The sequence below is a fragment of the Sarcophilus harrisii genome, chromosome 3 (assembly GCF_902635505.1).
Source record: "Sarcophilus harrisii chromosome 3, mSarHar1.11, whole genome shotgun sequence".
In the NCBI taxonomy this organism is placed as follows: Eukaryota; Metazoa; Chordata; class Mammalia; order Dasyuromorphia; family Dasyuridae; genus Sarcophilus; species Sarcophilus harrisii.
The window spans coordinates 214,867,430-214,892,316 of NC_045428.1; the positions used below are offsets into that span (position 1 = coordinate 214,867,430).

Consider the following 24,887-nt stretch of genomic DNA (forward strand, 5'->3'; position numbering starts at 1 on the left):
TTGATTCCATTACCCAAGGTCAGAGTTGAAAGAGATTTTGGTGATCAACAAAGGATCAGATTCTGACTCAGCTCCCCATATAATTTACAAAATGAGGAGAGTGAAAGACAAAAAGTTTAAGTTTAGCATTATATCCAAGAATCCAACCCAGTTCTCTTGATTCCTAATTCAGTTTCTTTATATTCCCAATATAATTCTTACACCTTTTTACCTAAAAAATATAATCCTCTATTAAATGGTAAGGTCCATAAAAGCAAAGGCACCTCTAATTTCTTTTATCTTCCCAACTCCTAACAGCTTTCTTTAAGCTTGGTACCTAATAAATGGTGGTTAAGTTGAATTGAATGAGATATTACATATGTCACATTAAATGTATTTCTGTTTTAAAATATTTTGTTGATATTTATTTTATATTGACTTCATTTCCAAATATTTGATTCCTCCCCACCCTCACTCCAGCCCTTGTAACAAAGAATAAAAGAGAGGGAAGGAGAAAATAGTTCATGCTAGCTATGGCTCCTCGGAGTATACAATGTTCCAATGTCCAATGTTTCCCCATATTTAAAAATATTATACTTGTGAAATTATTTTATAGATACAAAGTATAGAAGGTATCATGGCAAAATGTATAGAGGATCTGCTTCAAACAGGAAGATCTTTATCACATACTGACTGTGTGATTTTAGGTAAGTTTCTTAATTCCTCAATGCTCCAAGGTATGTAGCTAATATAAGTTACAAATGAGATGCTAACTTGAATTAGTAGAGGGAGCTCCTTATATCAGGGAAATTGTGTCTACATCCTATCCTGTCCTGCTGTCTTCCAGTATGACCTCATTAAATCTTGTGATCTGCCACAAAAACCTCACATGGTTTTCCATCTAACCAGAGCACACAGGGGAAAATTCTCCTTCCAATTCTTTTGTGTTTCCTATGCTGGAGTCCAAAAAGTTTATTCTAACTCTGAAAAATACTTGATATGTAGACCACCAAGTCAGGAAGGGGCAAGCCTACACATGCTGTTCCCACCTCTGCCATCACCACCACTAATCACCATCCTGCCTGACTTAGCTGTCATGAAATGCCCTAAGAGTTCCAAGTTAGATATTAAAACAATGTTAGCTTCGGAAATGAGAGAAAGGTGAGAAACTGTCATCTTGTTTCTTGTCTATGCATCATTTTCTATTCAAAGAGAAACACTTGTGTTTTGACTAGTGTCCCTTTAACTAGAAAAAGCGCAGGCGTATGGGATTGGAAAATGAGACAGCTGAGAATGACAGATGTGAAAATAGCTAGCTGGAAATAAGAGAGTAACCTGAGCTTATATTTGGAACTGGTTGCTCCAAAAGTACCTACTTAAAGTTGTCACCCAATCAGACAGATGTGGTTTGGCATCAAGCCAGTAAAAGTAACAGAAAATCTGTAAGATTAGAACAATATGATACAGGAAGCTAGGCTATGTTGAGAGGATTCTTCTGTTGGTTTCCTAAGAAAAAATATTAAGTAATATTTAATCTATTTCTTTTTAAATTTTTTATTTATTTTATTTTTAATTTATGGGATAAAACAAACATTTTTATAATACAATATAGTTAAAAACAAAAGATAATTGCATATGAAACTACAAATCTATTATGTACAACTTGCAGTTTCTTTTCAATAAGTAATAAAATTGTCATGCAAATTTATTTTTTTGCTTCCCTGAAAGCTATTCAAAATATTCAAAGATTCAAATAGTGAAAGCAAGAGATAACAAACAGGCTGGAAACCATGAAATATTTAAAGATCTCAAAGTTGTGTAGACCTTTAACAAAGATTTATGGGAGGACTTGGCTCAGCCTTAAACAGGTCAGTCAATTTCCAGTCTTCATTTTTTATGGAGGTAAATATTAAAAATTATTTCATTTGGAAAGTGCAAAGAGATGTCTTCTAGGTTCTTGTTTCTATTTATGACATTGTTTCTTGGACCCAGAACAAAGTCTTCTTATTTCCCACTTACCTCTGTTGAAATCTAGAAGGATATGAAAAGATCAGTTATATGATGTATTACTAAAAATAAAAGACTAACATGCATGGAATTTAAAATAGGTGGTTTATTTTACTTAGACATAGGTTGACTATATACAATGACAATTGGTTTTAGAATTTGACACTAAATGATTTTCCCAATAAGTCTCTTTAAAAACATTTATAAAACAAAATATATATGTAACAAGCAAAAGATTGTTTTTGTTTTAACTTATCTTTAAAAATTACTGGGATAAATATATAATAGCCCTATAAGAAACTGAAGATTTCATTTTTTAAAAAATCTTCAATGTTCTACAATGTTTTAATATGTGTTAGAAACATTTTTCATCATACAGAGTGATTATTATTACATTATGTGTAAGATACACATATATAAATGTCAGAAGAGCATTTTGATAAGAGGCAAAATAAGGATGAATTCAGGTTACATGATAATTTACATGTAATTCAGTGTTAAATGGTAATAATACTCTATTAATATTTTAGTTGATTTTGGTGTTTCATTTTGTTTTCCAGTCTTCCTCAAAGTATGAAATCTTTTAAAAAGTTTTTTGATCCTAACTTCTTAAGTTGAAATCTTAAAAACCAATAACATACAGAACAAAGCAATGTGTGGGTTTTAGCTCTATGGAGCCAGTTGGTAGGATTTGGAAAATTCTGCATCCATTTATATTATATAAAGTTTCATTTATTAATAAGCGCTTATACCAAAGCATTCCCCTTTTTCATTCCCCCAAAACCAATATGTAGGCAAAGGTAGCAGGTAGTCGGTAGACCAGATTTGGTCCATTTCTGAGTTTTAGATCTTAGGAAGAGTTAAGCTTTTCCACTGCATAAACCAAGGAGGTGACTGCCATTTTTTCCCAACATCGCTGAGCAAAACTGCCATGAACAACTACTTCTTTAGTTTTCCCTCAGAAACTAGTACCATATATGTCTTATTAATTAATCAATCAAAAAGGAGTAATAAGTGCCACTGAAGTATCACACACCATGCTGCATCCTAGGGATATGAGAATGAAAAGAAAAAATCCTCACCATAAAGGAGCTCGCATTCTATTTGGTAGAAATCACACATTCATATAAAAATATTTCAGTACAATTGTTGAAATCTACATTTAAAAATGTATATATGATGCTGCAAAAGTATTACATTGGAGGAAGTAGAATATTAATATAAATTGTATCTGAGTACTTATGATAATAAATTAAAAGGCTAAAAGTTATTGTGACTCAAAAGTAGCCTATATTGTAGCTCTTATTTTTTGAAAAAAATCCCAAGAAGAATGTATCAGGTTTCAGAATCATTGATTTAGAAATTTTGTTTTTAGCACTTTGCATTTATAATCTCAATTTAATAATGCCATTTTGTTTTCTCCTAATAATTATGCCCTAAGTGTCACAGAAATATAAGCCAACATTATAATATTCAGGCTTTTCTATCAATGTTGGAAATAAGTAGTTCAATTTCATTCATAATTAAAGCTTATAGTTGAAATAAAAACTCATCATTTGTGTTGGTGACTTTCCCAACAAAAATATCATTGGAATGGGCTATCTTTTCATGTTTTCTTTCTCAATAAATGTAGATGAATTGGGAATGCCAGTCAGGCTTTATGCCACAAGTACTAGAGTTAAAACATTTATATATTATTATAAAAGGGCTTTTAAGAACTATGAACAGTGTGCAAATCCTAATTTTCACATTAAATAATATAACCATTAGATCAGACTTCTTTTTTTCAAAAAAATCATTAAACTTCAGATAAATATCTTTGCATCCTCATTATACAAAGAAAATTAGAATTCTAATTTAGATGAATTAGAGATTTTAGGAGAAGAAATTTGTTTTAATAGGTGGATTTAATTGGTGGATCTACATTATACACCCACAACATTAAAAAAAATACTATATGGCATATATATTATAAATGTCCATTCCCATCTTATTCCAGTTCATGTGAAAATCATTGCAGATTGCTTGCCTCCTTCAAACATTCTCTGGCTCTAAAAAGGAAGATTGTAAAGAAAATGTCATTCTCTGGAATGCCCAACACATATAATTTAGATTTTAACAAAGCATTTGATAATTTAAACTTGTAAATAAATGGAAATGATAGTAGAGTTAAGGGGATTTTAAGTTTGTAGAATGACTAAACTTAATTTAGAGGGAGGTCTCTGTCCTAGAAATCTGTACTTGGTTGATGGGATCATAAATCTGCTGAAAAAATTTTCAGAAAGCATCTTGTCCAGTCTCTTCATTTTATCCACGAGGAATTAAGGCCCATAAAGGTTAAGCAACATTTCCAAAGTGAAATGCATAATAAGTGGCAAGTTCAAATGCAACCTTAGGATCTCTGATTATAAATCCAGTCCATTTTCAGCTTTTAATAACTCGTTCCAATAAGTTTAGGGAAGGAATGAAAGGCACATTCATCACATTTTTAGATGACACAAAGTTAGGAGAGATAATTTACATTAGGTACATTTTTAGAAAGATTAAGGATCCAAAAATACCTAAACATGCTGGATGCCTGGGTTATTTTTTTTTAATAAAATGAGTATAAAATCAAAATACTACATAAATCCAAAAAGTCAACTTTACAAAATAAAATGAGGGAGTATTGGATTAATATGAGCTAATCTGAAAAAAGAGCTAGAACTTTTAATAGAAGTACAGTATGCGTTAAGATGGCTCCAAAAGCCAATGATATCTAAGACCGCATTATAAAAAGCAGAGTGTTCAGAAAAAGAGAAATAATAACTGTCCTCATCAGAGTAGATCTGGAGTAATACATTTAGTTCTAAATGTCATATTTTAAGAAGGATTGTTAAAAAGCTGGAGATTTTCCAGAGAAGGGTAACCAAGATGATGAGATCTTTCAAGCTTATTACATGAGGAGCAATTGCAATTGGATATGTTTAGCCTGGAAAAGAGAAACAATAGGGGAAATATTATAACTATTTTCAAGCTGTCACAGGTGGCAGTTTGGTATTCCAATATTGTACTTTAGTAACCTTGGGCAAGTCATATACTTTAAACTCAATTTTATCATCTGAAAAATGAAAACATTGAACTGTGTGATCTCCAAGTTCCTCTTTGGCTTTCAGCTTTTGAGTCTAAGATTTTAAGTATTTGAAGGGTCAACATGTGGAAGAAATAGTAAAAAAAAAAAAAAAATAGTTAAAAAAAAGAAATAGTAAAAAATAGTGTTTTGCTTGATCCCACAGAGTGAAGCAATGCTCAGAAATTATAGAGGGGAAAGATTTAGGCTAAGGAAAGTGTTGAAGAAGGGGAAGTGAGTAGGGAGAAACAATCTACAAATGGAGTTGGACAAAAAGTGTATGCTTTGCGTTGCTTTGAGAAGTACTAAGTTCCTTCTTTTGATAGACAATAATTATAGCTATTTTTTCTTTAAGTTTTGCAAAATGCTTTAAATATATCTGATCCTTACAACAATTCTAGGATTTAGGTACTATTTTTACCCTTATCATGAAGATGAGGAACCCGAGGTAGAGGGAGACTAAGTTACTTGCCTAAAGTTTATAACTGGTAAGTATCTGAGGCTATAATGGATTCCAGATCCAGTGTTCCACCCACTTTGTCAGCTAGCTATCTTATCAAATCTTTTAGTAAAAACTGTATGATCACTCATTAAGGATGTATTAGAGAAGTTTATTATGTAGGAAGATTTTGGATTGCATTTATAAAGAGGGAGTTCCCTAAAATGGTTAAATCAAGGCCTGGATCACTTTTCCCCCAGAAGCACAAATCAAATAAGGGTAATGGGAAGATGTTATATCTTAGGAGTCCTGGTCAACTGGAGAGCAATAAAAAACAAAGATAAAACATATTTGTAATTGCATAATCTATCTTTCATAAATTTATTTAGGAAAATTTTAGTGAAATATGCCATTGCAGTCTTCTGTAACTGCCAGCAGAGGGAGACCATCTTGCAATTTACAGAAGATTGAGGCCAAAACTAGAATATTCCAATTTAAAAGGCTCAAAATGTGCTATCTGATCTGTTTTTTCTCTGAAAAGATTTCTTAAGTCCTCACACAGGAAAATATATGTAAGATCTATACCATCCTAGAGTAGAGTCTATATTTAAAGTAATTAATGTTGCTGGGATCAAACACCACTTCCTCCTTTCTAATCTACATTTTAGACTTTCTTTATGGATTCTGAATAAAATTAAACATGAATGCTGTGACCCAGTAAATGCACCTAGTGAATCAAAGCCCTTCGTTGCAGTTTTTTGGGTGAGTAATAACCTCTTGCTAGATGCTTTAAGTGATGTTGAACTACTCAGCAGAAAACTTTGATTTTTTTTTTTTGTGACTTTTTGAATAAAAAATTTCATGTTTACACACACCTTTTAAAGTGAATTATAAATGAATGAAAAGTTTCAGGGAAAAAGTTAAGATTTTTCTCTGGTAAAGCTGAATATGAAAAGTTTTGCTATCCGTATCTATAATTAGTGAAGTGACAAGATAGGGAACCTTGAAACAGAAGACCTTTCCACTTACTATCAGCCAGTTGGTCAATAAAATTTTACTAAGCCAAGTAAGTCTGTAAAAATTTATGAAACTTCTTTTATATGTTAGACACTGTGTTAGAAGCTGGAGATACAAAGAGAAGCAAAAGATATCCCTGTTTTCAAGGAATTTGCAAACTAATGGAAGAGACAACATGCAAACTCTGTATAAACAAACTTTATACAGAATAAATTAAAAATAATTAACAGAGGGAAGGCACTATAAAAAAGGATCAGGAAAAGCTTCTTGTAAAAGATAGTATTTTATCTGGAACTTTAAAAAGAGTAGGGGGGTCCTGGAGAAGTGATAAGAAGGGAGAGAATTTCATGTTTGGGGGATTGTTTAAAAAAAAACAGAAATAAGCAATAGCAAGGATTATAATCACAGAGTCCTGGAAGGAGGGGTGTGTTGTAAATTGTAAAAACAAACAAACAAAATTTATAATGTGAGTAGGGAGCAAAGTTATCAAGAACTTTGAACATCAAACATAGGATCATTATAATTGAGCCTGGAAGAAATAGGGAGTTACTGGAATACATTGCGGTGGCATGGTAGACAGAGCACTGGGCTTGGAATTAGGAAGACTCATCCTCCTATCTTCAAATCCCACTCAGACACTGACTAGCTGTATGATGCTGGGCAAGTCGCGTAACACTATCTGCCTCAGTTTCCTCATCTGTACAATGAGCTGGAGAAGGAAATGGCAAACACTCCAGTATCTTTGGCTCTAGGCTAGATCATTGTTTTAAAACAACTTGGTAATAAATAATAATAATAATTTTAAGGATGAGAAAGCAGGATGGAGAGGAGATAGGGTAATATGTACAGAGGTTAAGTATGGAAATATTCATAAAGTGGTATGGAGATCAGGTTTGGGGTAAGATAAAGGAAAAAATGTCATCAGAGCCAGAAGACCCATTAGTAGAATCCAAAGTTGTGGTGGGAGGAAATAGTAAGGCAAGGGATGGAGATGAAGAATGTAGATGGCATGATGAAAATATGTCTGGAAAGTTAATTACTTCTTAACCTTTTGACTAAGATCAAATGGAGAAGTCTCTTCATAATCAGTTACTCATATGTCTATATCAAATCCTCCAAGATAAAATAATAATAATAATATATATATATAACATATATATATATTTGTGCAATAAATTATACAAACAATTCAATAAATAACCCCTAGATTAAAATAGCTATTACAATATTTTGCTTATCAAAGTTGGTGTCATAGAAGCTAGCTACATAACCTTAGGCAAGCTAACTGGACTCTCTGGGGTCAATTTCCTAAAATATAAAATGGGGATAATATTGTTTAGTGAACTTCCAGAGTTATTATGAAGATGAAATGAGAATGCAGGGCAGGTACTTGGTAAATTTTAAAGTATGATATAACTTATTCAAAGGGAAAATAGAAACAGAATTAAAGTAACAAAATTTTGGCTAAGTATATTTAGAAAATACACATCAAAATAATATTCTTTGTTGAAGACACAAGAAAACATTCACTTAGTGCCTATTATGCACCAAGCACCTTGCTAAATTCTGGGGATAATGAGGTACAAATAGGGAAGGTGAGGAATCATCCCAAAAGAATCTACAGGCTTAAATCATCTCCAAGTAAAAGAATAAAGCTTTAGTGTGAGGGCTATATAAAGAGGACTAAGCTCCCTAGGAAAGCTAGTGATTTTCAAGGGGAGAGGTGGGACTGTTTATGGGAAAGAATCCAGAGTAAGGTGTTCTGATGTGCTAATTGTGTGTCAGTAAATCAACTAGTGGTCATGATCATCCTGTTTATACAAATTACCCCGGGAGTTGACTTCTATAATTTAATGTTCAGATTATAGAAGATAATAGTGGTTATCAGTACAGGATAGCTCTGTCTGGAGAAGATAATTATTACAGGGTCAGTTTATTTCTGTGGCAGGAAGAGAAGATTTTTCTCACTGGGGTCCACTCAGATATTGAGTTGCTGTCAGGATCGTGGTCTTTTACTAGAGTCCATTCACCCCCATCAAGAATACAAAAAGAAAGAAAAAATAGTCCCTATTTTCAAGAAGCTTACAGTCTAATAGGGGAAACAACTTGGAATAAATAAGAGATAATTAATACAGGGAAGGCAATGGAATTAAGATAAATTAGGGAAGGTTTCTTATAAGTAGGATTTTAGTTAGAACTTAAAGGAAGCCAAAAAGGTCAATAGTTGGAGTAGATTAAGGAGAACATTACAAGCTTGAGGTTCAAACAGAGAAAATGCCTGGAGTGAAGAGATAGTGTTCATGGGACAGCCAAGAGTCTGATGTCATTGAATTAAAGATTACAGCATGGGAGTAAGGGATAAGAAAACTGGAAAGGTAGAAGGGGAGTTGTTCTGAAGGGTTTTAAATGCCAAACAAAGGGTTTTGTGTTTTGTTTCTGAAGGCAATAGGAAGCCAGAAAAGTTTATTAAGCTGAGGGGGAAGGGGAGACTGGGAATGACTTGATCAAGTCTGCATTTTAGGAAAATCACTTTAGTGGTTGAAGGAAAAATGGACTGGAGTGAAAAGGGACTTAAGGCAAATAGACCCACTAGCAGGTTATTGTAATAATCCAGGGATGAAGTGATGAGATTCTGCACTAGAGTTGTATCAGTGACAAGGGAGAGAAGGGGCCATTTTTGAGAGATGCTGCAAAGATGAGATCAACAGGCCTTGGCAACACATCAGATATAGAATGAGAGAGAGAATGAGAAAGCTAGTTCTCTTAGGTTGCAAACCTGAGGGTCTGATAACATGTACATTACAGTAATAGTTGAAAGAAAGGAAATGGGATAGGGAATAGTTTAGGGGAAAGAGAGAAAGAAGGGGAAGAGAGAGAAGAAGAGAGAAAGAGAGAAAGAAAGAAAGAAAGAAAGAAAGAAAAAGAAAGAAAGAAAGAAAGAAAGAAGAAGAAAGAAGCTTTTAGGAGCATTTGTAGGTAAGGGTATGATATAAGGGTATGTGGACAGAGGGAGAGAAACAAGGGTGCTAATGAGATCACCAAGTGAAGCAATATAGAGGAAGAGAAGAGAACCTTTAAGGATATTTATGGTTAGAGAACATGATCTGGAAGCAGATCCAAAAAAGGAGACAAATAAAGAATGTTCAAACAGGTAAACCAATGTTCAAAGAGGAAAACCAGGAGGAAGTCATGTCACAAAATCCTAGAGAGAAGTTATAAAAGAGTGATCATTAAAAGATCATTAAAGATTAAAAAATCATTAAAGAGAGAGCATTAAAGACTGCAAAGATGTCAAGGAGAAATAGATTGAGAAAGGGGCACTGGATTTGGTAATTAGGAGAACATTAGTAAATTTAAAGAGAACAGTTTTGATGTAATAATAAAGTTATAAGTCAAATTGTACTGGGTTAAGAAGAGAGTGAGAGGAGAGAAAATAAAGGTACCTATTGTATATAGCCTTTTTAAAAGAATTTAGTTAGCTACCAAAGGCAAAAGAGAAATAAAATAATATTGAAAATAATATTGAGTAATGAAAGGATCAAGTGAGGGCTTTTTTGGAATAGGAGAGCTTTTAGACAGTAGGAAAAGAACCAATACAAAGAGAGAGATTGAAAAAAAAATGAGAATGAGAATGACAGAGGGGGCAATCTGTGGGAGAAGATGGGATGAATAGGATTCCTTCCTTACACAAATAGAGGGGTTAACCTGGGTAAAGAGGAGAGACTAGCAGAAGATGTATGTGTGATAGGAGATGAGGAAGAGAGGAGTAAGGAGAGCTCATGGCAAATAGTTTCAATTTTTTTTCTGTAAAATATGAACATAGGTTCTCTGCTGAGGGAGTTGGGAGAGAGGGAACTATGGGAAATCTGAGGAGGTATGAAAAGGTTTGGAAGAGCCATTGTGGAGAGTAGGGTAGTAATTAGATTAAAGAGATATGTCAGGATTGCTTAGCAGCAGTGAGGGCCCAGTTGAGGCTGTGTAACATAAATTTGTAAAATCTAGTTTGAAACTCACCATTTGTTCTGCAGCAGTTTCTCCTCCGGTTATAAGCAAAATAGCTAGTTGCTGCTCCAATAAGTGATACCACAACCACAGAAACAATAGGAGAAACAATTCTAGCTACTGAGTCACCTGTGATAAAGAAGAGAAATTGTGTTATATTTTAAGTTTAATAAGATAGAAATTCTCTTGTTATTCATAAATAATATTCTGAAATATTCTGCAAAACTGAAAAACAAAACATCTTTATCTTTATATTAAAACATAATGCCAAAAATCTATTTTAAAATATAGAAAAACTTATCTATAGAACACTTCATGGAATTAATAGAAAAAACCTAGAATCCTATTGTTTTGGCATGGCCTTTTGAAAGCCCTTTTATGTAATATATTTTTCTATACTATCAGATTTCAGAGGAGGATTTTGTAGGGAATAGAGTAATCTCAAGTAGGGTCTTATTTTCACCTTTCTAGCCCTCAGTTTACTTATTTATAAAATAAGGAAAATGTTCTCAAAGAATTCTTGAGTTCTATATACCCCAGCTTTTTAAGCTGTGTGTTGTGATCCCCATATGGGGTCTTGTAATTGAATGTGGGGTTGTGAAATCTTGGTATTAATAGTAAATTTTGATTTGTATACCAATTTTATATACCTGTATACCTGAGATCACACAAAAATTTCCTGGGCAAGTCTGAATGGAAGAAAGTTTAAGAAGCCCTGACAAATACTATGATATGATTTCCTGTGTATGTATTTAGGAAATGTAGGAAGGAGTTCATCAATCCCTAAAAGTGCTGGGGATTTAACAACAAAGAACAAAATAATCCCTACTTACAATAATTTTATATTCCAGTAAAGGAGATGATAACACTCTGTCCAGCATAAACATAAAATCAATGAATACACACACACACATAGTAGTAGCTAAATACAAGGTACTTCGGGAGGTAGAGAACTAAAAATTGGCCATTAAAACTGGCTTCATGTATAAGGTTTCTGAACTGTATTTTAAAAGAAGAGCTGGCAGAGGTAAGAAAGGAGTGCATTTCAGACATGAGAATGGAGAATACAAAAGAAAGGAGATGGTAAATGAAGTGTCACATGTAAGGAGCTTTTAAAAAGATTTGATTGGCTGAAATCATAGAATGATGGAAGAGAAGCATTGTCAACTGAGATTACAAATGTAGGCTGGGTATAGATGATGTAAGGATTTAAAAGCTAAAAAGGTGAGTGTATATTTTATCCTTCAGACAATAGAAAGCTATCAGAATTAACTGAACAGAGGAATCACGTGGTCATATCTGTACTTAATGGAAAATTTCTTTAGCATCAGTGTATACAATAGACTAGAACGATAGGTATCATTCCCCTTTCATTATAACTTGCAGTGTTTATACCAATACGCTATGACACTTTCTTTCCCTGTACAATAGAACTGAATCAGTTTTTCATTTACCTTGTGTGTTTCCATAATTTGAATATCCTCCTCCACCTAGAAGGGAGAAAGAGAATGTGACTACAAAATAACTCTAAACAAAAAAAAAATAATTACAGCTAAACCATAACCAAATGCTATTACATGCCTGACAACAACAAAAATATGAAAATGTAGAGTTAATTACTCAATAGCTTAGACAAAACAATGAAAACTGAACACATTCTGCCATAGAGCCTGCAAAAAAGTGTTAATGTCAGAGGTGTGCTGGGACAAGCTCAAACTGGCTCATGAAATCCAATTGTTAAATTATCAGAGTAAGCATTTCCTTTCTCAGAAATTGGCAAAAGCTGCAAATCAGGGTTTGATTTGTTATTTAGTTGAATGTCTGTTTTTAAAAAGTGATAGAGAAAAATGTAAATAATGCACATTAAACTTATTCTGAGATATATATATATTTAATATTTATAAATATTTAATATATATAAATATTTAACAACTGGCTTTCCAAATATATATTATATATATATATATATAAAAAATATATATTCCAAATATATATATATAAATATATATTTGGAAAGCCAGTTGTTAAATATTTACCAGGATATATCTTTTTAAAATTCCATCTTTAATACCATTTCAAAATAATCAATTTACCATAATTATTTCCATAATGAGAACTGGGATTATATCCCCCTCCTCCTGTAGGAAAAAAAATTGCATTAAATTGGAAAAGCCATCAATAAAGTATGATTTCCCAACAAATCCTTCTCTTGCTCATGCAGCATGCACAGTCCCAAGCAACTTGATGTAAAAGCTGAAAATATTAGTACATTTTCATCTGCCAAATATAAGTAGTCACAGCCTAAGATACATTTAAGAACCACCAAAAAAGTTGTGTATGGTTTGTTTTTCTTTTCATTTGATGAAAGAAACAGAACTAAAATACAGTTTTCTAAATTGTGTTAAATGGGATAATTAAAAGGAAAATGCAATACCTAAGGCTGGGAGTTTCAAAGAGTTATTTATTTATACTACATTTATATCCATTTCTTTAAGAAAAATTCAAGATAAGGAACAATGTTTATGATTAATACTTAAAAATCCTAATTACAATTATAAAAAATGAAAATCATTGAAGGGAATATGTGATATACTGTTGATGGAGTTGGCGAATTTGTCCAACTGTTCTAAAATGTAAGTAGGAATTATGCAAAAAAAAAGTGTTTTGACCTAGAAATATAAGAATTTTATTTTGGGTATAAACCCCAAGAAATTTAAGTAAAACAGTCCTATATATATCAAAATATTTTTAGCAAAAAACAGTTAGTGAATAAATAAATTGTGATATGTGAACAAAATACAACTTTATTTTGCCATATAAATGTGAAGAATTTAAAGAACCATAGGAAAGCTTTGTATACACTGATGCAGAGCAAAGTAATTAGAATCAGAGGAACAATATACACAATGACTATAACAAAGTAAATGAAAACAATTCTAAAAGACAATCAAATTTTGTTAAATTCTAATGACAGAACCTAGGAGATGAAGAAATAAATCTTGCTGTTCTGCAGAGACAGGAATGTGGAATAGGAATATGGAATATGGTATTCTACATTCAGTGGTTATCTCTATTTGTTTTATTTAATTGTTTTTCTTTATTACCAGGACAGGGTTTCATTATTAGTGGGTGTGTTACTATTAGTAGGAAATAAGCCATAAAACTTTTTAACAAAATCTAAAAACTGATGTAGGCATTATTTGAAAATATCATATCTCATATAGAAAGGTAATTGCTTTTTTGAGGGTAATTGTTTATTTAAAAAAGCTTGTTTTAGAAACAAGAGGATCTTTTTGTTTTTCATTCAATGAATGAAAGTCATTCATTCCTCATTCAGTCAAAATGTCTTTGAATTTAGAATTAGAAGACCTAGATTTGAATCCTGGCTCTGCTACTTACTTACTTGCGACTTTGGACAATTTATTTACCACCAACCCCTCCCCAGGACTTCATTTTTGTCATTTGGAAAAAGAAGGCTTTAGATGATATAACTTCTAAGGTCCCTTCCAGTTTTAAATATAGATCTTTTAATAGTGTGCTAGGACCCTGGTCCCTAAAGGTCAGCTTATAGAGTGAGGAAAAATGAATTAATATTCTCATTACTTTCCTTCATATCTCCTCAGCATTAGCATGTCCTCTTATGAAGAGAAAAGAGGACTCCTTCCTCACATTCAGGGATAAGGCGAAGCAAGGGAAAAGAATTCAGTCTAATTGCCCCAAGTCAAGCTTAGTAATGCTTAACAAGTTTGGTCACTTCCCAGGCTTGATTGTGTTTTTACCAAGAACAGTTGACTCACCCTAATTTATCTAAGCCTTTGGGATTGATTTTAATCATTTTAGTCATAGTTTTAGGGCTGGTCCTGTTTATCTCACACAGGCACAGTACTAAAGGAGGGGAATCCTTTATAAATGATCTAGGACTGGGAAAGGAGCATACTCCAATTTAGCAAGTGAGCTATAAGTAAAAAAACACATTTTCCCAGAAAGATGTTCCCAAAAGAAATTCTGTAAAGTCATTGTCATTGCTATTTGTTAATGATCAAGGCAGAGTTAGAAATAATAGAGCAATTCTACTCTGATTCTAAGGACAATAGCGTGTCTGGGCCATGCTAAGCAGCCAAATTTTCTTAATAAAGAGTATTTTTTCTAAATACATATTAAAAACAACTAACATTTTAAAAAATTTTGAGTTCCAAATTTTTTTTCTTCCTTCCTTCTCTCACTAAAATTGCAAGCAATTTGATATAGGTTTTATATATATATATATATATATATATATATACCGTCATGTAAAACATACTTGCATATTAGTCATGTTGTGAAAGAAGAAATTGACCAAAAGGAACCCCACACACACACACAAAAAAAAAAAAAAAAAAAAAAAGGAAAGAAAAGAAAATGAAAATAGGATGCCTTGATCTGCATTCAAAATCTATCAGTTGTTTCTCTAGATATGGAAAGCATTTTCCATCATGAAGAACAATTCTTTTCTTAAGAGCATTGCTATATATTTTTGTATTGGCAAGCAATTGAAAACTGAATAGATGTCCACCAGTTAGGGAATGGCTGAATGAGTTATGCTATATGAATGTAATGGAATGTTATTGTTCTATAAGAAATGATGAGCAAGCTGATTTCAGAAAAGCCTGAGAAGATTTACATGAACTGATGCTGATTGAAGTGAGCAAAACTTCGAGAACATTTGTATGCAAGACCATGTAATGATCAACTGTGATAGAATTGGCTCTTCTAAGCAATGCAGTGATTCAAGACAATTCCAATATACTTGGGAGGGAAAATGCCATTCACATTCAGAGAGAAAACTGTAGAGATTGAATGTGAATCAAAGCATAGTATTTTCACCTTTTTTTGTTTGCTTTTTCTTTTTCATGATTTTTTTTTCCCTTTGGGTCTGATTTTTCTTGTACGATGTAATTTGGAAATGTATTTAAAAGAATTGTACAACGTGTTTAACCTATTTCAAATTACTATCTTGGGGAGGGGGAAGTAAGGAAGGGAGGAAGAAAAATTTAGAATTCAAAATCTTACAAAACCAAATGTTGGAAACTATCTTTATGCATGTTTGGAAAATAAAACATTGCTGAGAAAATTTTTTTAATTTTTAAAAATTATCCCCCAAAATTATTGGGGAAAGCTTAATAGAAAGTAATCCCACTAAAAACTTACTAGCTGAGTTAATTAATTTTAAAATGATAACCATAAACATCTTAAAGAAAGGGAGTAGTAGTGGGAAGAGTAACACCTCCTAGCCAGATCTGAGTAGAAATCATAATCTAGAGGGAAATATTAAATGCTTTACCAAGATGAGAATCCAGGAAAGCTTTATTTTTTGGATCATGACTTGCCTTCAAGATCCTAGAATGTCATTTGATTTGTAATTGAGGATCAAATATTTTCTTCCCACAAAATTTCAATGAAGGTCTTATTGAAGCATTATAACCACTTAAGCATATCAAAGATTTCTGAACTTAATACTTCTAATAGTTCTGTGTTGATAAAAAATTTTCTTCTTCTATTCTATTTAAATTTAATCATAAAATCTGTGATTCATTGTGCTACAGCATCATGGCAAGCCAAAGAATGATCAGCGAGTACAGTTGTAGATGGTAGAAAAATCAACAGAGAGCAGACACAAAACAATAGACCCTCAAAAACATAAAGTAAATCCATTCCCTGATGGGAAAAGCTCATATATGTTTGGCAACCTTTTTTTTTAAGTTCCTCTCAAATCATGCATTTACCATGGTTATTATAATTGGAGTTATAGCCCCCTCCTCCTGCAGGGAAAAAAAAAAAAAAAAAAAACCTAATTAGCAAAAATTTATTGAGATGAAACCTAGAATTTCCAGCCAAGAATCATCCTAAAGTAAGGGATATGCCAACTATTAGGTTAAACTTGATGATTTAACAAAGTCCACCAAGATCAACATAAAAGAGAAGCAAAGACAATTAATTGCCAGAGATGGAAAAGCAATAGCTGAGAGAGTTTAAATTCAGTGAGTGGTCCTGCAGAAACAGTTAGTTCTTTGTAAGGGACAGCTCACTTCAACTGTTGGGCCCTGCAAAAATGCTGTTGCATCTTTCAGCCTCCCCAAGTCATACTTTTACCATGTGTGTTGCCAAAATTATTGGAATGATATCCACCTCCTCCTGCAGGAAAGAAAAACTGGGACTAACACTTTAAACAGAAATACATGATGACATTCATAAGTCCTTTATGAGACACACTAAATAAATAGGACTCCTAATTCACAGTTGTATATAATTTCAAATTTATAAATTGAGAGACTTTCCTGTTAAGTTTGAATTATGTTTTTAAATGTTTTAAAAAATAATCTTTAAAACAAATATCCATCACTTAAGTGCATTTGATTTTTGAATCAAATAGTTTTATAGAGAGGAAACTGCCCCATATATAAAATATATATATATATTTTCTAAGACAACTTCTAGGATATGATTTTCTACCCAGAAAAAAAAAAGTAATTTGTAATTTATTTTCAATGTGACAAAGTCTCAGGATTAATTAGATGAGAAAAAGCCAGATACTTGAAAATAAGATTCTAAATGTTAAATATTTGATTAAAGAATTATGTCTAATACCAAAAGTACTATTCACATCATTCCTGTTTTTTATTTTATTATGCATAAAATATTCTTTACTATGAGCTTTAATTTTTCCAGGTGGTAGAGAAAAATGTATAACACTATTAAGAAGGAACCACAAGTTTAAAAATTATTATTTCCAAAGTTCTTGTGTCACTGACTTTTCCCAGTTTAAGAATTCCTCCATATTTTATGTGAAGTACATTGATACTAAACCTTCTGTAACCATCATGATCATTATCATCACCCTTCTTAAACAACCATTAATTGTCCAGCATGCACTAAATAATAATATGTAGCAATTACATAGTGCTTTAAGGTCTGCAAAATGCTTTACAAATGTTATTTCTTTTTGTCTTTTCAACAATCTTGAGAAGTAGGTGAAATTATTATATTCATTTTACAGATAAGAAAACTGAAGCAGAGAGATCCTAACTGCAGACTCAGCTCTTTATCGATTAATTCACTCTAAATGAAACTCCATTCAGTATTAAAAGGAATCATGCTACTGTGATATCAAATATCAATTAGATCTCTAATTTTGCATTTCCAACTGAATGAGACATCTCTTGAGATATCTTCTCAGTAGACATTTCAAACTCAACATCCCCCAAATTAATTCATATTTCCTTCTAAACCCTCTGCCCCCACCAAACTTTCCTATTACTGATGTCCCCCAAACTCACAGCCTCAGCTCCTCACCGTCTCTTACCCTCCCTCCCCACCATAATTAATTTGTTGCCAAGGCATTGTTAATTGTATTTCTGCAACTTCTTAAATTTGCTCCTTCTCTGTCTAATACTGACACATTCTCATGCAGACCTTTATCTGTTCATACCTTACCTACTCCAAATAGCCTATTAGTTGGTCTCTTCCCATTCCCTTCCATCCTCTATTAAGCTGCCAAAATGATTTTCCTGAAGAACAGGTGTGACTATATCATTCCCTATACTCAGTAAATTCCAGTGGCTCCCCATCACCTTCAGGATCAAATACAAAATCCTCTTTTTGGTGTTCAAAACCTTCCATAATGTTTTTCCCACCACTATCTTTCTAGTCTTCTTACACATTATGTTGCCCCCAAACATACGCTTTTAGATCCAGTGACACTAGCTTCCTTGCTTGTTCTATGAACAAGATACTCTGCCTCTTACTTCTGGGCATTTTCTCTGGCTGTCTCTTATGCCTGAAAGATCTCCCTTCTCATATCTGCCTACTGATTTTTCCGGCTTCCTTCAAGACCCAAATAAAATTCTTCCAACTACAATACTTTTTAAAATCCATCTCAATTACAGTGCCTTTCTTCTGATCATTATTTTATATATATAGCTTGTTTATACATTTGCTTACTGTTTTCTTCCATTAGACTATTAGCTTCTTAAAATGATAGACTAATATTTATTTCTCTTTATAAAAGCTCTAAAATTAACACAATGCTTGACACATATTAGGCACTTAACAAATGTTTATTGACTGACTAAATATAATGTAAATAATGCATCAATCATACCTGCTGGAGGTCTAGGTTTGGGTGGGTAGCGTCCATCATCCAAATCTAAATCATTAATATTACCTGTTGATGTAAAACAAAATATAATATGCAAAATTATCTTATTTCACAAAAGAATTAAAAATTGAAATGATTTTTTTGTTATTTCTAAAGTAATAACAGGGCACAGGGTTATATGGATAAATTCATTTATATAATAGATCTTCAAATATTTGAAGACAACTGTTGGGTCCCTCTCTGAGTCTTTTCTTTTCTAGGATATGCATCCTCTATATGGTCTTCCTATGAGAATTTTCAGATTTTTCTCTAGATTGCCGTCTGCCTTCATTTCTTCAATTCCTATCATAAAATGCAGCATCTAAGTATGATATATCATGTGTAGTTTTATGAGTTTATGTTGGGATTATTATCACCTTTAATCTGTATATTTTAGTTCTATGTATACAGGTAGATTGTATTAAATTTTTTTGACTTTCACTAACTTGTAACCAAATAGGATATCTTTCATATTTTTATGAAATTTATGGAACTTTTACGGGGTATCAGATGGAGCAGCTAGGTAGCACAGTAGATATAGCAATAGGCTGGAGTAAGAAAGATTGAGATCATATCTAATCTCAGGCACTTAGTAATTGTGTCACCCTGGACAAATCACTCAATCCCTGTCTGCATAAAACTAGAGAAGGAAATGCAAACCACTCTAGTATCTTTGCCAAGAAAACTCCATGGATAATCCATGGATGTAACAGGGTAAGAGTCAGATAAAACTGAATGATCTGAACTACTAAAGAATCAGAACCCTATCCATTATGCTACAATCATTGTACCTGAGTGAGATGTATTACTATGGCAGAATAACACTGTCCCAATTTGGCTTACGTACTAGTGTTTAAAGGCAGGTTTCCATACTACAAGGCCCTTCTGAATACCATTGTGAGATAATGTCTAGCCTTAGTAATATCCCCACTATATGCTGTGCACCATAACCATGCTTGAAATCAGTTTCTTTTAGGGGCTCTAAATCATTTCTCTTCTTTTCCCCACACCTACATCACCAACTCTCCTGAATAGATATGTCACTGGTTTCTCAAATTTTTCATGCCCAAAGTGGAATTTATAATCTGTTCTTAATTTCTTTCCTCAAAATCTTTCTAATTTCACCAAAAACACATTATTCCAGGCTCTCATTTCTTTGCCCTGATTCACTAGCTTACTGTGTAAGTAAGTTTAAAATACCTGAATCAGATAAATTTCTTTTTAGAAATCTGATTAATAGCCTTCATTTCTGTTTTCTCTGTTGTGGTGTTTATGCTGTTTATGCTTTCTAATGAAGGCATTAAGACCCACATTTTGATCCAGATAAATAATCTCTCCCACACCAAAGCTTAATGGAGCTCTCCAACTTTCTACTTCCCTAATATAAACATTTCACTTAATCTTTTAAATCTCCCATAAGTGGGGTCCCCTAAAGCATTCTGTCACTTTTATAAACTCAAATAACATCTCTCTTGAGGCCTTCGATAAGCCCCCATAGTCTTAGTGCACTGTTATTCCTCCTTTTTTTCCCCAAAGATTCCACAATATACTGGTTTTTCTGTTGTGTATGACAGAGAAGGCAGGGAGAAGGTTAGTAGTGAAGAGTAGTAGCAGGACTCCCACTCCAAGATCACGGTTCTTTTTACTCCTCTTTTTTTTTTACTATTAGGACACACTTTCTTTCCCAGGGTTAAGGCTACACCCTAAGCTTGTGGCTCACTCTCTGAAAGAATTCTTCTGCAGTAAAATCACAAAAGTGATTCAAACCAGCCCCAGATGGTGCATTGAGCTTCTACAAGTACCTGCAGAAATGATGTTCTAGTCATGAAGCCCTGCTATGAATAAACTTTTTGTCATTAGGTAAACATGTCTAATTAATGTTACTCCTTACTGCTACGGTTACAATTTACTGCTTGTTTTTGTCTAGCCACAAATATATAGATCAAGGCTTAACCTTACTGCCTTGAGTCTCCTCATTCTTAAAGGCGACCCCTCCATGCATGTCAAATTTTCCTCCTCCAATGGAATAAAGAAGGCTTTTTGCCTATAACCTCCATGAGCTCTTTAGTTTTCTGTTCCTTTTTGTTTTGTTTTATTTTGTGTTGTTTTCAGTTAGCAGATGGCACATAACCTCTGTGGCTTTTGGTCATTTATTTTTAGGGTTTGACAAGGAAAATCCTACCACTATAGAAATAGAAGATATGGAACAAGGTAGTATAAACTATAAAGACAACCCTTGGATATAAAATTAAAGTTGTTATAATATTTAAAAAATAAAATTGAGATCTCCAATCTTCAGGTTAAATTGTTTGTTTGTTTTTTACCGAAATATGAATAATCCTTTGACTATATTTTATTGTTCAGTCAAGTCAGAACTATTAGAAGATAACATATTTGATATATACTAATGTATACTGATGTTTTATGTAACACTTTTTTATGTTATTTCCTGAACTATGATACTCAGATTTCTTTTTAAATTTGCAGTATTCTTTAGGGAGGCCTACAACACTTAAGTTAATTCTTTATATGTTTATATTCAAAATTGTTACTTTAACTGACATATAATTCATGTATTATTTCAATGTTGTTTCCTTTTGCTTTTCCCTCCCCCTCCATTCACATGTGTTTGTTTTCTAAATTTGTTAGAATTTCTGTTTTTGGAAAAAGTAGTCTTCAACATTTATTCAACTCTATGTACTCTATCTAATTTGTATTTTGGAAGTCTGCATTTAAAGCTCTGCTCTGATTTCTTATTTAAATATGTTCATAATTTCTTTTAAAAATAGTTATCTTTATCTTTTAAACTATTATAAAATTTCCATAATTTCTAAAGGGGCTGTGGGATTTTTCTTTTATGGTTCTTTGGTTTCTTTTGAGTTTTTATTCATTTTCCCTTCCTTTTTTATGATTTTCTCTCTTAATTTATTCACTTATACACTAGAGTTTTTATTTAAATGTTCTCTCTTGGTCATTTGGTGTTTCAGATTATTTATTTTCCTATCACTTGCCTTTGAGAATTTTTTCCACTCTTTGTTTCCTCCTCTTCCATTACAACACATATCCCCAAGGCTGAGCTATTCAGTGGCCTCTTTTACTATCAATTTGGAATCTAGAACTGTCTGGGACCCTATCTTTAGTAACTTGTGCAGAGAACTACAATTGCCTTTATCTAGTTTTCTTTATCTTTTCCCTCATATCCAAATCTCTTTCTTCTCTGGGCAGTGTTCTCCAATTTTTTTTTTTTTTTTTTTTTTTTTTTTTTGATAACGAACACCTATGTTTTTTGGTCTTTTCTGATAAGTAAAGATGAAAGCTACAGTAATATTTTTTTCCAGTGACATCTGAAAAGCTGCTATTGTAGGTGCCTAGATTGAAGTTAGGTTATTAATTCCCTAAAATACACATACCCAACTGAAATGAGGGAAAGATGGGAACTCTCAGAGAGGAAAAATGAGAGTAGTTTCTACGAATATGCATTATTCCTTGGAGACAAGATCCATGATTAGCTACTTCAGGGATAGTGGGATATGATTCATCCCTGTTCTTACTCTTTTTAATAGATCTATTGCATTATCTTGTTTATTCAACCATAATTAATTTATCTATATATATATCTATATCTACAAATATAGATATAGATATATATAGTAAATATTTCCTTTACTTTTAGGTTTGAGTATTTGAGAATGTTGCAAAAGAAAATAAAAACTATTTTGGCATTTTTACTTGTCATATAATTGCTCTAAACATTTTGTTTCTTAAATTATTACAGCTAAAATGGCTAAGTAGAAAAACGTTAAACCATTTTTAAATGAAATAAATATAATATCTATTATAGATAATGCCTATAATTCTTACCTCCAGGATTGTCATAGATTCCAGGTTGAGGACGATTAGGTGGGTTGGGTTTGGGGTAAATACCTGTTGGAAAATCAATACCAAAGTTTTAGAAAGAAAAAGACTGCTTCAAATATTACAGAGTATAGATTCAGAATATATAAATATTAAAATTTTGCAGTTTGGTTTGTTACTTTAGAGATTGCCCTATTAAAAATCATTTAATCAAGCTTAATCAGAATCTAAACTTTTGGAATCTTTTCTTTCTTTTTTTTTTCATTTTTATTCCTGAAGGGTCTATGTAAGTCTAATTTTCATGGTAAGGAAAAAGTGTAATTGCCTACAATTAATGTGACAGATGCTACCAGCATGGAAGATTTGAACAACTGCTTTAGGGTTATTATGTGACAGAATAATTTACAAAAACTAATTTGGGTTTCATTCTCCTTCCCACCTCTACCTCTCATAAGGTTAACTGAAGAGAGTAAAAATTCAAAAAACTGTTCATCAGGAAAAACCTGCTTCTATTTCTTGGGTAAACATTTCTGGCCACCTTCTATTCAGGCTTATTCTGGTACTCCTGCAGAATGATTTCTTCCCATTATTTTTTGTTTTGTTTTATTGGCAGTTGGAAAACATAAATTAACCTGGAACTAGGGAGAAAGTCACTGAAACCATATATTTATTTTTCTGACAATGTGATTTTAAAAATAATACATCATTTCAACAGTTAGTGATTCATGACTTCATTCACCCTCTTTTACCCCTGAAAATATGGCAAATTTGGTAACTGGTCTTTGGGAATTCTTTTGGCTCAAAATCTCATCATTCAATCTGTGACAACCTGATAATAAATTATAGGAAACTTCCTGGTTCTCTCACTGGTAACCTGTTCAGGACACTTAATTTCTTTGTCTGTTTCTCTACTCATAAAATGAAGTTTGTTTGTTTTTTAAGTTCATGACTTCTAGAGGCTCTTCTACCTCTAAATCTAAGATTCTATTATATGATGTTTATCATGAGGGATTCTCCCTTTAAAAAATGAGCTAACAAAATCAGGATTGAAAAATTTCCCTGACTTAACTTGTATATTTTGGAGAGCTATTTGGTACTTGGGAAGATGGCAGAGTAAGTCAGCAAATTTCAGGCTCTCCAGATTTCCCCACAAATAGAACAAATTTTTGCCTCAGGGCCAGCTAAAACAGGTAAAAAAAAAAATCAAGAAAACTTGGGACAGAAAAGATGTCCTTCTGATACAAGCCAACAAGATCTGAAGACTGCAGGCCAGGATTAACCAGTACAAAGTGCAAATACCTCCAGGCTGATTCACAGAAACACCAGTTGGGGGACCCCTGGGGCTAGGTGGGTGTAGCTGGAGCTCAGCAAGAATCACAGATATTTTCACTTCCCTGCACGGAGTTGGGAGTGATCTGAGTCTTGAAGGACTGAAAGAATTTCTGCTGATTAGTAACAGGAGGCCTAACTATGCTGCAGAGACTTAGCCCTGGGGGAAAAAGAATCTGTACACCTGTGAGTGCAGAGGCAATGGGGCAGACATGTCCCAGGCTCTGAGCATTTGCAGGAATAATCAGTGTAATAAATATCTTATTACCATCTCATGTGCTTAACTGTCCTTAGCAATATTGTCACTGTTGATTGATACTTCACTATAATCTGTTGGAAAAGAGAAATATATAAACATCCATTCCCTCCTATCTTCTAGCACAAGCTAAAATAAGAGTCCTTGGGAGGAGGAACAGTTATTGGTTACATACTAAACTATTGTGCTTAAGAAGTTCTGAATATTTTGTGTCAAAACATTTATATATATATAGATATATATGTTTGTGTATGTGTGTGTATATGTATATATATATATATATATATATATATATATATATATATGAAATATGACCTCAAAACCTTGTATGAAACTTTCAATGATAGGGTTTTGCCCCTATCCATACCCAATCCCAAACAACACAAGGATCAAGCAAGTAAGGACATAGGGAAGATACACTTAGATTTATCCATTGCTCCTGAGAAGAAATGGTGGAAATTTCATAGTTATGACACATGGAGAACTTCTAGGCTTTTTTCTCCCCCCCCCTTTTTTTTCTGCCCATCTTTTTCTGCCAGATGCAGCTTTAGCCTACTTGCAGCCCTTCCAGCTCTCTCTGGCTTTTTTTGTGGCCATATCAGAGATCAATGTTATGTTCAGGTCTGGTATTAAGACAGTATCAGCCACAGCATTTCCTTTCCTCATTATTCTTTTTGATTTGGAGGTAACAGGCTGTGCAACATATGACATAAGTGAAGCC

General features: G+C 32.8%; 1 protein-coding gene across 6 annotated transcripts in view; it reads right to left on the reverse strand.

The window, feature by feature from the left end:
• Positions 1–1,653: 1,653 nt before the first annotated feature.
• Positions 1,654–24,887, reverse strand: part of XG (Xg glycoprotein (Xg blood group)) — a 51,698-nt gene continuing 28,464 nt past the window's right edge. The window contains exons 4-11 of one of the 6 annotated variants that reach the window (XM_031959046.1): positions 22,588–22,650; positions 18,691–18,753; positions 16,683–16,724; positions 16,316–16,351; positions 12,647–12,691; positions 12,008–12,043; positions 10,566–10,682; positions 1,654–2,010 (exon numbers count right to left, since the gene is read on the reverse strand). In XM_031959046.1, coding sequence (XP_031814906.1) covers positions 1,943–2,010; positions 10,566–10,682; positions 12,008–12,043; positions 12,647–12,691; positions 16,316–16,351; positions 16,683–16,724; positions 18,691–18,753; positions 22,588–22,650 — 470 coding nt within the window. In that variant the 3' untranslated portion in view covers positions 1,654–1,942. Of the gene's footprint in view, positions 2,011–2,070; positions 4,038–10,565; positions 10,683–12,007; positions 12,044–12,646; positions 12,692–16,315; positions 16,352–16,682; positions 16,725–18,690; positions 18,754–22,587; positions 22,651–24,887 lie in introns of those variants that run through there. The other 5 variants (XM_031959049.1, XM_031959048.1, XM_031959047.1 and 2 more) reach the window with 5 other exon arrangements.